Source organism: Trachypithecus francoisi, unplaced genomic scaffold (genome assembly GCF_009764315.1).
Source record: "Trachypithecus francoisi isolate TF-2019V2 unplaced genomic scaffold, Tfra_2.0 Lachesis_group6, whole genome shotgun sequence".
Lineage (NCBI taxonomy): Eukaryota > Metazoa > Chordata > Mammalia > Primates > Cercopithecidae > Trachypithecus > Trachypithecus francoisi.
The window spans coordinates 28,721,372-28,732,498 of NW_022681471.1; the positions used below are offsets into that span (position 1 = coordinate 28,721,372).

General features: G+C 48.8%; 1 protein-coding gene across 1 annotated transcript; it reads right to left on the reverse strand.

Moving 5' to 3' along the window:
• Positions 1 to 6,389: 6,389 nt before the first annotated feature.
• Positions 6,390 to 10,510, reverse strand: MAGEA10 (MAGE family member A10). Its single transcript, XM_033201695.1, has 4 exons — positions 10,407 to 10,510; positions 8,817 to 8,915; positions 7,705 to 7,778; positions 6,390 to 7,629 (listed from the first exon to the last, which is right to left on the reverse strand). The coding sequence occupies exon 4, from the start codon at positions 7,562 to 7,564 to the stop codon at positions 6,461 to 6,463; it is 1,104 nt and encodes a 367-aa protein (XP_033057586.1). The 5' UTR covers positions 7,565 to 7,629; positions 7,705 to 7,778; positions 8,817 to 8,915; positions 10,407 to 10,510; the 3' UTR covers positions 6,390 to 6,460.
• Positions 10,511 to 11,127: the final 617 nt, after the last annotated feature.

Consider the following 11,127-nt stretch of genomic DNA (forward strand, 5'->3'; position numbering starts at 1 on the left):
ATACAAAAACTAGATAATGGTGGGAGAACACAGAAGGAAGCACTGAAATGGGGTGACTTTGGGAAAAGGCTTAGAGAATTACTCTCTCCCTGCCATGTGACCCACCCAAGTTGAACATGGGACGAAAGGAGTACCGCTACTCAGTTTGGGAAAGCTCTTTAGGAGTGCTAAAGAAATGTCCCCTTTTTCTTCAATCAGAGCATCCTGGCTTTGTCATCAGACTCCCCTCTTCCCTCTCCCCATGCCCCTTCCCCTCTCCCACCCATGACAATGTCCTTGTGGTGCTTTGTGATGTCTAAGCCTCTCACCCCTCAGAGCCACCATTGGCTGGATAGTGGCTTGCTGATCCATCAAAGCTCATGGGTATGGCCTATTGTCACTGTGGAAGGCAGCATATATATAGGGAGGCCAGGAGGCGTGGAGTAGACAATTGAGTGACACTGATACAGTGAAGATGACCAGGAAACAGCAAACCTCCAGCCCAAGTGTCAAAGAACAACCACCTGACAACACCAAAGAGGCAAGGAACAGGAAGGCCCCTGTCAAACTAGGTCTAAGTCCTATCAAGGTGAGAGAAGCTCCTCTTAGTTTTCCCCTTGACTCCTCCCTCCCAAGACTCCTACCTGTCCTCGCCTGGCACACCCCCACCCCAGCCTGTACCCCTTCTTCTGAAGTCCCTGTTCCCACCCCTCCTCCATCCTCTTCCCCAAAATCAGTCCCCTTCTGTGATCTCCCTGTTGTCCTTTCAAGTTCCTAAGACCACCAGGAAGGGAAAAGGAAACCTTTTCAGGAATTCCAGGAAAACAAACAAACAAAAAACAAAAAATCTCCCTGGACAACCAGTAATTTCAGGGCAAGACCAGAGAACTCGGATTTACCTAAAAAGTTTCCAGAGGTCTAACCCTAAATAAATAGCCAACAGGGTCTACAGTACATTTTACACCCCACAGGGTACACCCCATGGTGATCAAAATAAAAAGAACCTGTTGTAAAATGATTTGTGTGTGTGTGTGTGTGTGTGTGTGTGTGTGTGTGTGTGTGTGTTCTAGGGTGGTGGGGAGGGAGGAAGGAGGGAAGAGGTGGGAGTTTGGGAAGGGAGGAAGGTGGGATCCTCTTCAATTCCTTTAAATTCAACTTGCTCTTCTTTCTTTAGTTTCCTAGTGTGGAAGCTTTGGTTATTGATTTTAGATTTTATTTTCTAATATAAATATTTAAAATATGCTATACATTTTCCCCAAGGACTACTTTAGCTGAATCCCTCAAATTTTTGTACTTATGCTTTTATTTTCATTCAACTTAATGTATATTCTAAAATTCTCCTAAGACTCCCTCTTTGATCCATAGGTTATTTAGGAGTATATTTTAAAATTTACAATATTTGAGCATTTTTCAGTTATCTTTGTATTTGATTTTGAGCTTAACTACCTTATGAACTTCAAGAAGCATCTTCAAGAATATGCTTTTTATTATTTCTAATATTTTCAATTTGTAAGATTTGTTTTATGGCCCAGAATACCACCTATCTTGGTAAATATTTTATGCACACTTGAGAGGAATGTTTATTCTGCTATAATTGGATGCTATCTTTGTTTGTTTGTTTATAATTTTAATCAGGTAATCTATATCTTTCCTGGTTTCGTGCTTACTTTTTCTCTGAAATACTGAGGAACAATTCAGAGACTTTTGACAAATACATAGTCCCATGAAACTATAACCACAGTGAAGGTGCAAAATATATTCATCATCCCCAAAAGTTTCTTCCTGTGCTTTTGCAGTAAAACCCTCAAGTAGAAGTGACTTGAGGTGAGCAGAAGTAAGCATCTGCCAACCATGAGCACTTTCCCTATTAACAAAGGCAGGTGGGCACAGAAAGTGGCGGTTGCTTTCACACACAGGCAGCATCGAGGAAGAAAATCAGATCAATAGTGTCATAGAAGGCCAGCTTGCTGACCTGGTCATAGGCTGTCCCTCCCTTTCTTGTGCAAGGCCTGCCCCCAAGTATGGCTCTACTTTCCTGGCCTCCTTGACTCAGATGAGTGACTCATACCACCTCACCATCTCCCCTACATCCCCCACAGACTGGATTAAGGGCCTTGTCACATTGTTTTGTTACCTCATATTTCCTCAGCATGTATTCAATAAGTTTGCTGGATGAATGAATGAATGAATGAATGACTGTCTGAATGAAATTATCAGGCATGGGAATTCGCTGATTCAAAGTGTGGAACTGGCCCCTGTGTGGGCCTCCTGCCTTCACAAAGAAACCCACAGTTCCCTTACCTGTGCTCACTTCAGTTCAGAATTCTTGTGGAAAATACCATGACAGGGTCACTGCGGATGACTTCTCCTCAGGCCCAAACAGTGTCTTGGAGGTGAGGATGCTCCCAGCAGGATGGTGCATGATGCTTTTTGAATTGGACCCTACATGTTCTATCAGTTTAACAATGAAGGCTGCAATCTCCACAGGGTTTCCATACAACTTGCCCATGTCCACACCTTTGGCCAGTCCTCTACCCCAGACAGTGTCTGGTGGCAACAGGGGCCAGTGATTACGCCCCAAGACACCTGTCCCCTTGTGTGCCAAGAGCTCAGAAGACACAGGAGGCCATATGAGTTGGGGACACCAGCTGGATTATTTTCAAGGCATGTCCACACAAACCTTTCATCTGCAGAGTCTGAGCTGATTAGTCCCAGGGCACTCTTCCTCCAATTTCCCCTCCATGCAGCCCCACTACCACCTTCCACTGATCATTGGCATTCCTGGTGAGTCTCAGCTGTTGATCATCAGTCAGCAACCCAGGCACATAGCCCAACCTCTATGGAGGGTCCCCAGGGGATAATTCACCAGCCCCAGTAGGCATAAAGACAGGTCCCAGCCCTGGGATGCTGGCAAGGGTGCACAGGACCACCGGAGTGGTCAAGAGAAATAGCTCACCCAGAATGATGCAGGGAGCCAGCCATATTCTTTCTGACAGAGGGAGGGGAATCTTGAAAGAGCATAAGGTGTCCAGCATGCCACTAATGCTTTCAACCAACAGTCCTGCCCATTAAGATCACAGAGCCACATCCTGTTGACGATGATGGTGTCCAGATTTCCCAAGTCTATCCCTGTTTGTTGCCCTGTCCTTCTTCGCCACTTCCCACTTCTCTCCCTCAGGTCTCTGTCACCACGGGGCTGAAATCTGGATTCAGAGCTGAGTGGCAGCCTGCCTGGGGCTCTGTGGACTTGATTTCACAGGTGGTCTCTCTCATGGACTCTGGTAATTGCTTTTCCTTGCATTCTCCTAATGCTCCTTGCCAGCTGAGGATGTCCTGTCTGTTCTCCTTCCCTGGCTCCTGACCAAATCCTTTGAAAGCAGAGGAGAAGTTGAACGGCCCTTTCAACGTAAATTTCTACATAAATTTGGCTTTGGGCACTGATATTTAGACATCTGCTATAAGAGAGCTTTCCGGGAATGGGGCAGAACACTCGGAGTACTTCTGCAGGGTGTAGGCACGCTCTGTGTCACAGGGAGAGCAGGCGATTCTGGGCTTCTCTACTGTGTTCTGGGCACACCCTTTAGCAGAGACCACAGTGACAAGCTATGCAGCAGGCCAGGTTCCAGATTTTCATAGGAGGGAACACTGGGGAAACCAGGGAAAGGGTGCTGTAATGTGGGGAAGTGCTGGCTCTGAACAGAAGTGCCAGCTCCTGGGTAGAGTCAGCTCTCAAGGAACCTGGGGATTGACACAGGAGGTCCCTGGATTAATAAGGTCAACAGGCCGCCCTGAAATGGTGTTTGATTCTCATTGTCACCTTCTCTAGGCCTACTACTGATACCTTGGACTCAGAGTCCCTATTTTTGTCACCTGAAAGATATAGTACAGTGCTGAGAAGAGAAATGAAGTATTATTCAGGAGGTTGGCCTCAAGCTGGGAAGAGTGGGAACAGCATGGGCTCTACAGAAATTCAGACCAGCAGTCTGGTTTCAGCCCTGTTACTTACTAGCCATGTGGTTCTGGGAAATGCCCAAGCCCTGTGAGCCTTGGGTTCTTTATCTGTGAAGCAGATGTGATAAGCCCTGTCCAATAGGACTACTGGAGTATGAGCAATATAAGTGAAGCACCTGGCTTAGGGCCTGGCATATTTAGAAGTTTAGTGAATGGCAGATGGCTGTTATTTCTAATATTATTTGACCTCAAATCCCACCACAGTCTACTCAGCATTTTTTGTTGTCATTATTATCCAGTACATCTCAGAATATGCAGCTCAATGGGACGTGGAATCCCAAATCAGTCACAAATGTCGCTTCATAAATAAAACTCAGTAAATTTTCCCTCTTAAGAGGATGTATTTTCAAAATTTCATGTGCAGGAGTTTCTCCCTGCTGGATGCTGCTCAAAGCTCATGGAATATGAGTCAAGTATCAACTCCTTCCCTCTCTCCAAGGTTCTTTTCCATCCAAATCATGATTTTCATTCATTTCATCACCACTCAAATTCTAGCCCTTGCTTAGTGTTGTACAAATTACACAAAAAAATGACTCAATTCGAATGTTTCTCTAATGGAGTCAGCTAACTTCTAGGCATCTATTCATAGTCTTATTTATTATGAGATCCTTATCTCTCAGGAGACCCTTGCATAAGATGAGCATCTATCACCTAGTTATTGTGCTATGTTCAACTGCACTGAGACAAGAGTGCAGAACACCTTCCATTCCTGCCCCAGGTGGACTCTTCTCTGTTCATCCACCACCCAAAAGGAACTGCTCAAAGCAGTTTTACATCCTGGGATTTTCTCTCTCAACTATGTTTTAGGCTCTGACCCTGGCACCACCCAGCTTCTTTGGATTCATCTTCACCAGAAGGAACTGCAGTTTCTCAAAGCCCCAAAAGTCCTGGCTCAGGAGATGTACGTGACCACTGTCACCTACAGCCCAATATCCTCACCCCTGTCTTACTTTTCCTCTAGGTCTTAGAGGATATCTCACCACCTTATTACTTGACTGCAGCCCCTAGACTCTACCAACCTATGGGTAAAGGTGGTTCTGACTTAACATTTCCACTACAGACCCAGGGCCTTCCAAAGACCAGATGCTCAGTGGATGTTTGGGGAAAAAAATGTACCAGTGAGCAAAGGTTTCATTTATTACAGTTTAATTTCGACTTAACAAAGATCCGGGGATATAACTTCTAACTTTGCAGGACGATAAAATAAAAATAATAAACAAATAAAAACACTAACACTTAAAATTATTTTCTCTATTTTACTATTTTTTTATATGTCCAAGAAAATTACTATTCTAGTTCCATGTTATTTTAATACAGATTACAAATAAGATCGAAGGGTTCCCAGTTTGTTTTACAGAATAGCAAAACTCTTTCTTAAACTGGATAAACAGAAATAATGTGTGACCTTAGATTCTGAAGCTCATAAACTTTCTAGTAAAAGTAACAACATTTTAAAATACCAATCAGAGGCTGGATGCAGTGGCTCACACTGTTATCCCAGCATTTTGGGAGGCTGAGGCGGGCGAATTACCTGAGGTCAGGAGTTCGAGACCAGCCTGGCCAACATGGTGAAACCTCGTCTCTACTAAAAAATACAAAAAGTAGCCAGGTATGGTGGCACACACCTGTAATCCCAGCTACTCAGGAGACTGAGACAGGAGAATCCCTTGAACCCAGAAGGCGGAAGTTGCAGTGAGCTGAGACTACCACGACACTCCTGCTGGGGCAATAGAGTGAGACTCTGTTTAAAAAAAAAGAAAAGAAAAAAGAAGAAGGAGAAGGAGAGAGAAGAGAGAATAGAAGAGAAGAGAAGAGAAGAGAAGAGGAGAAGGAGGAAGACGAAGAGGAAGAAGAAGAAATACCAAGAAGAAAAGAAAAGAAGTTCTCAAGTTATCCAAAGAGAACAGTAAGACAAAGATGTTATGCACCGTATTTTCCTCAGCCTCAGCCTGGCCCTCCACTGCATACTTCATTGATTTCTCTTGTCATTGTTTTCGTAAATTAAAAAAGACAAAAACAAAACAAAAAAAAATCTGACATGTAATTGTAGATATTTATGAGGTAAAATTTGATGTTCTGATTCATGTATATGTAGTATAATACTATATGTAGTATAATGATCAAATCAGGTAGTGTATCCATCACCTCATGCGTTTATCACTTCTTTGTGGTGACAATATTGAAAAGCTTTCCTTTTAGCTGTTTTGTAATATACAACATCTTAATGTTAACTATAGTCATCCTACTGCGCAACAGAACACTAGAATTTATTCCTCCTGTTTAAATGTAATTTTCCATGTTGGCTAACTGCTTCCAAGCCCCTCTTCTCCTTCCTCTTCCCAATCTCTGGTAACTACTGTTCTACTCTCTACTTCCACAATATCAACTTTTTTTTTTTTATTCCACATATGAGTGAGATCATGTGGTATTTGACACGCCTTCTAAAACACAGTGAAGAATCTGTCTTACTTTATTCAGGGTAGGAGAAGCTGCCTGTAGTACTAGAACTTGCACTGGCCACGGCAGTAGTATCATCTGTGGTGGCAATTCTGGCCTGGGCTCTCTCTTCCTCATCTTTCAAAGCCTCCTCATACCACAGTGGGAAGGATCTGGGATCACTCCCATTTACCTTGGCCAAAAATTTCAGGAGACTCATCTTCCTAATTTCAGCATGGGCCCTTGGACCCCACAGGAACTCACACCGTGCAGGATCACTGCCAGGCACCTGCCGGTATTCCAGGTAGTTTTCCTGCACCCAATCTTGGGTGAGCAGCTTCCTGGGCTCCCCATAAATGAAGTGCTCCATCCCATCATACAGTCCCATCATGTTCAGTGCTTCCCAGATGACCTCCTCAGGGGTGCAGTAGCCCTCTATGAAGATTATGCTTAGGATAAGTATGAGAATGCCAGTCTTGGGCATGCTCTGGACATCACTCAGCATCCCATCATAGGTGAGGCCCAGGGAGGTGACAAGGACAAAGGAGTGGCCAGTGGGGTCCAACTCCTTTACATCAATGCCAAAGACCAGCAGCATGCACTCGGAGGCTTCACTAAGTATCACAGGGAAGTGTTCTTCATTATTTTTTATGACACTCTCCAGTATTTCTGCCTTTGTGATCAGCTCCTTTGTTTGATACTTGAAGAGCAGGAACTCCACCAAATCAGTCACCTTTTCATCTATCTCACTTCTGGGTAAAGACTCATTGTCTGGCAGGGCCTGTAGGGTGCTTGGACTCTCCTCCTTTTGGCTGCTGAAGCCCTCATCAGATTGGTCTAATGGAAGGGAGGCAATGACCGAGGGAGAGGAGCAGGCTATCTGAGCACTCTGGGGAGGATTTGGTGTCCCTTCATCAGCAGAAACTTTTTCTGGGGTGCTTGGTATTAGAGGATAGCAGGAGGAGGAGGAGGAGGAGGAGGGAAAAGAGGATGGAAAAGAGGAGCTGGTGGAAGTGGATGATGAAGCATCCTCCTCCACAGCTGGGGGAGCCTGTGCACCCTCGAGGCTCTGTGTCTCACTTTGGGATTGAAGGTCTTCTTCAGGCATGCAGCGCTGACGCTTTGGAGCTCGAGGCATGATGACTCTGATCAGAGTAGCAGGTGGGAGAGCGGGCAGGAGTTGAGCGATGGGGACCCACAAGCCTGGGGAGAGAGGGAGGGTGTAAGTGGCCACAGCTGAGAACCACACCCTGGAGGTTCTAACAAAGGCCAACTTACAGGTCTTCTCTTTCAGTGCTGCTCTGTGGTGTCCCACAGCTCTTAACCTCTTGGTCTCCCTGTCCCCTGATAACCTGAGGAAGGAAGTGTGAGATGGCTCCCTCAGGATGCAGCCAGCAGAGGCCAAGGCTCCAGGACTGACAGTAGGGTAGCTGGAGCTGATGCAGTGGGGTCCACTTTGTCCTGGAGCAGGTGGGGCCCTTGGTACACATTCAGGGCATTCACCTCACCTTGACTCCTGGCACTGTCTGGGCCCTCTCTGCTCTGTGACCTGAAAACACTGCCTTAGACCAAGGCCTCACCTCACAGTCTCTGGAGCTCCTGGAAGAGGAATTGAGGGACCCTAAGAGTTCAGGCTGCAAGCACAGCCCCAGCCTCCCAGTGTTGTCAGGAAGGTGGGCTGGACTCTGTGAGTTCCGCACTACTCTGGGGTGGGTAGTCCCCTCTGTGCTCACACAGGGCTCTCACCTTTCTCCTGGAGAAGCCTGGACCCTGCCCCTTTGCTGGTCTAAGAAACTCTCAGACCAAAAGTTTACATCCCTAATACAAAATAGAAGACATGAGGGGACCCACATCTGGTCACAACTGTGGAGGCCTTCCAGAAAAGACAGTAAAAGGTGGCCATATTCAGCTGGGTCCATGTGTTCTGGGGTTAGGAGCCTGCTTGGTCTTCATCTTGATGCCTGACAGGATCTGGGACCCTCCCTTTGTTGACCTGAGGCCACTTCCTTAAACCAAGGCCTTATCTCCAGGAGACATGGAAAGAGGAAGTGAGGGGAGTCCATCTACCCATAGTTCCCTGTGAATTCCCGTGGCTGACGGAGGGGCAGGGTGGGGCTGAGTCCTGTGCATTTGGAGAATGGTGTCCCCTAAGTACTCACCTTGACTCCTGGCAGGGTCTGGGACCCTCCCTCTGCTGGCCCGAGTGCAGCTCCCTTAGACCAACACCTCCCCCTCCCAGAGACCAGTGATCCTTGTATAAGACAGGGTGCCTCAGCGGACTGCCCTGACTAGGTTCTCCAGAGTGACAGTAGGGTCATGGCAGATTTCTGTGGGGACCCTATCTGTGTTATGGGTTGGGAATACCCTCAAATTTCCCTCAGGTTCCTTACCTGGACTCTTGTCAGATCCTGCGACTCACTGTGTCTGTAGAAAAGAGGGGCTCCCTGTGTTGACTTTAGTCACCGTCTGAGAGCAAGGTTCTCACCTCCCTGAGATTCCAAAACAAAAATAAGAAGGAGCCACATCCTATCACCCCTGTGGTGTGTCCAGGGCTGATATCTCCCCTTTACACCAAGACTCCATTTCCCTGAGGGTTCCTCAACTTCCTGCCTGTGGCAAAATTGAGCTTGCCACTTAGTGTCAATCCTGATCAGGTCCCCTCAGAGCTAAGAATAGGGGACAGCCAGACTCTGTGGCATCCCTTCTTTGTGGGCTGCAGGTACCTCCAGTCCTCACTAAGGGGCACACCTGGGTCCTGCAGATTCTGGAACTCCTCCTTTTGTTGACCAAGTGTGGAACCTTGTGATAACTTCTCAGCAACCCTCAGACCAAGGTCCTCATCACCCTGAGACCGGGAGGCAGAAATGGAAGAGGGGCACCACACGTTCATACCTGCATGGGATTCCCAAGCTGACAGAAGGACGAGATTTGGCGGGGGGAAGGGGAGTGGGGAGGGGGACAGGACGGGGACTTCCTTTATTTGGGTGTCCTCCCAAATAAATTCAGATTTACTCCCGACAGGGCCCAGCCCTTTCCCTCCTGCTGAACCGTGTGTGAGTCTTGTACGCCAAGGCTACCATCTCCCTGGGATCCCGGTGAGAAAGTGGGGGCCACTTCCCTTCCTCACAGTCCTGCCTGGGGTTCCAGAGCTGATAGGAGGGACAGATTTCCTAGTTCTGAGATGCGGGGATCTGCTGAGTCCTCCCTCAGGGCTCTGGGACTCCTCCCTCTGCTGACCTGAGGCTTCATTCCTCAGACTATAGCCCTCTCCTCATTGACACTCCAAAGGCACAGCAAAGACACATCACATGGGCCACCGTGCCTGAAACCGCCCGGGGCTGAGGTCCCCACCGATCTGGACTCCAAGGTCCCTTGAGTCCTCTCTCTTCTTCCTCCCCTTGGCTCTTGGCAGGGTTGCTCTCCTCTACCCCGCCCCCCCCCCACCCCCACCGCTGACCTGAGTCACCGTCCCTTGGATTCCTGAGGCCGAGTGAGGAGGCATCTCAGTCTGAGACAGGGGTGGGGTGGGCACCCTGTCCTGGGATCCCTTCATCACTCCCTCATTTCCCAGCAGGGTCTGGGCCCACCCTCTGCTCCCCTGAAGCCACATTCTTGGTACCAATATCTCCTTCCCTCCGTCAGCCCCAGATACCTACGTCAGAATTTGCATTCCTGGTCGCCATGACCGGGGCTTCCCAGGGCTGACATCAGGGGCAGAGCCCTCTCTAAGCGTCCTGACGTTGATGCTGGCAGAACCTAGGCGTGGCTCCCAGCCCTGCCCTGGTCACACCAAGCTCTGACTCCCAGAGTCCCCTGCGGCGTAAGCAGCGAGAGAGAGTGGGGGCGGGGGTGGGGAGTGACAGCCCAGCCTGAGAAGTCTGCCCTCAGGTGGTCCAGAGCTGGCAGCAGAGGCGGCGCTGAATTCTTTAGGGCTTTCTATCTGGGTTGGGGGCGTCCTCAGTCCTCCCTCAGCCTCTCACCTTGCCTCCTCACAGAGTCCGGGCCCGCTCTCTTCAGCGGATCTCAAGCCTGTCCCTCTGAACGAGAACCTCGCTTCTCTCTGATCCCTGAGGCGTAAGTTAGTGGCGTCACATCCGGCCCCCGGGGCTTCCCTGGGTTGACAGCAGGGGCGGAGTGGATTCTGCCGGAGTTGGGGTGGGAGTGGGGGATGGGAGTCCGGGTGGGGTGAGCAGGGGGTGATAATGGGGTTGGGGCAGGGTTGGTGGTGAAGATGAGTGTGGGGAGGGGCGTGGAGGTGGGGACTGGGATGGGGATCGTGGGACTGTGGGTGGTGGTGGGAGTGGGGATGGGGTCTTTCAGTCTCGATCTTGGTGCCTGGAAAAGCCTGGACCCCTGTTTTGTGCTGAGGATGTCTGCCCACCTTACACCATGTCTCTTGACTCGGAGTCTTCCTAGGTGACAGTGAGGGGAGGGTTGTGGTTGGGGTGACAATGTTGCCAAGGTCTTCCAGGGCTGACAGGAAGGGCTTGCTGGATTCTGTGGCCCCTTTGTGTGGGGTGAGTTGACCCTCGGTCCTCACTCAGGACGGTCTTCCTCCTGGCTCTTGTCTCTTTCATGAAGTGATGGGTGGGAGACGCTCTGTTTCTGTCACCTCTGATCATTTACCCAGCTGCACCCCTTGCAAAGCATGGGTGGGGGTCCCAGGCCAGATGGTCACTGGGGAGCTGCAACACCCGTGAT

What these genes read in the sequence shown, in the direction of transcription:
- MAGEA10 (XM_033201695.1), bottom strand. Translation starts at nt 7,564, where the DNA reads ATGCCTCGAGCTCCAAAGCGTCAGCGCTGCATGCCTGAAGAAGACCTT.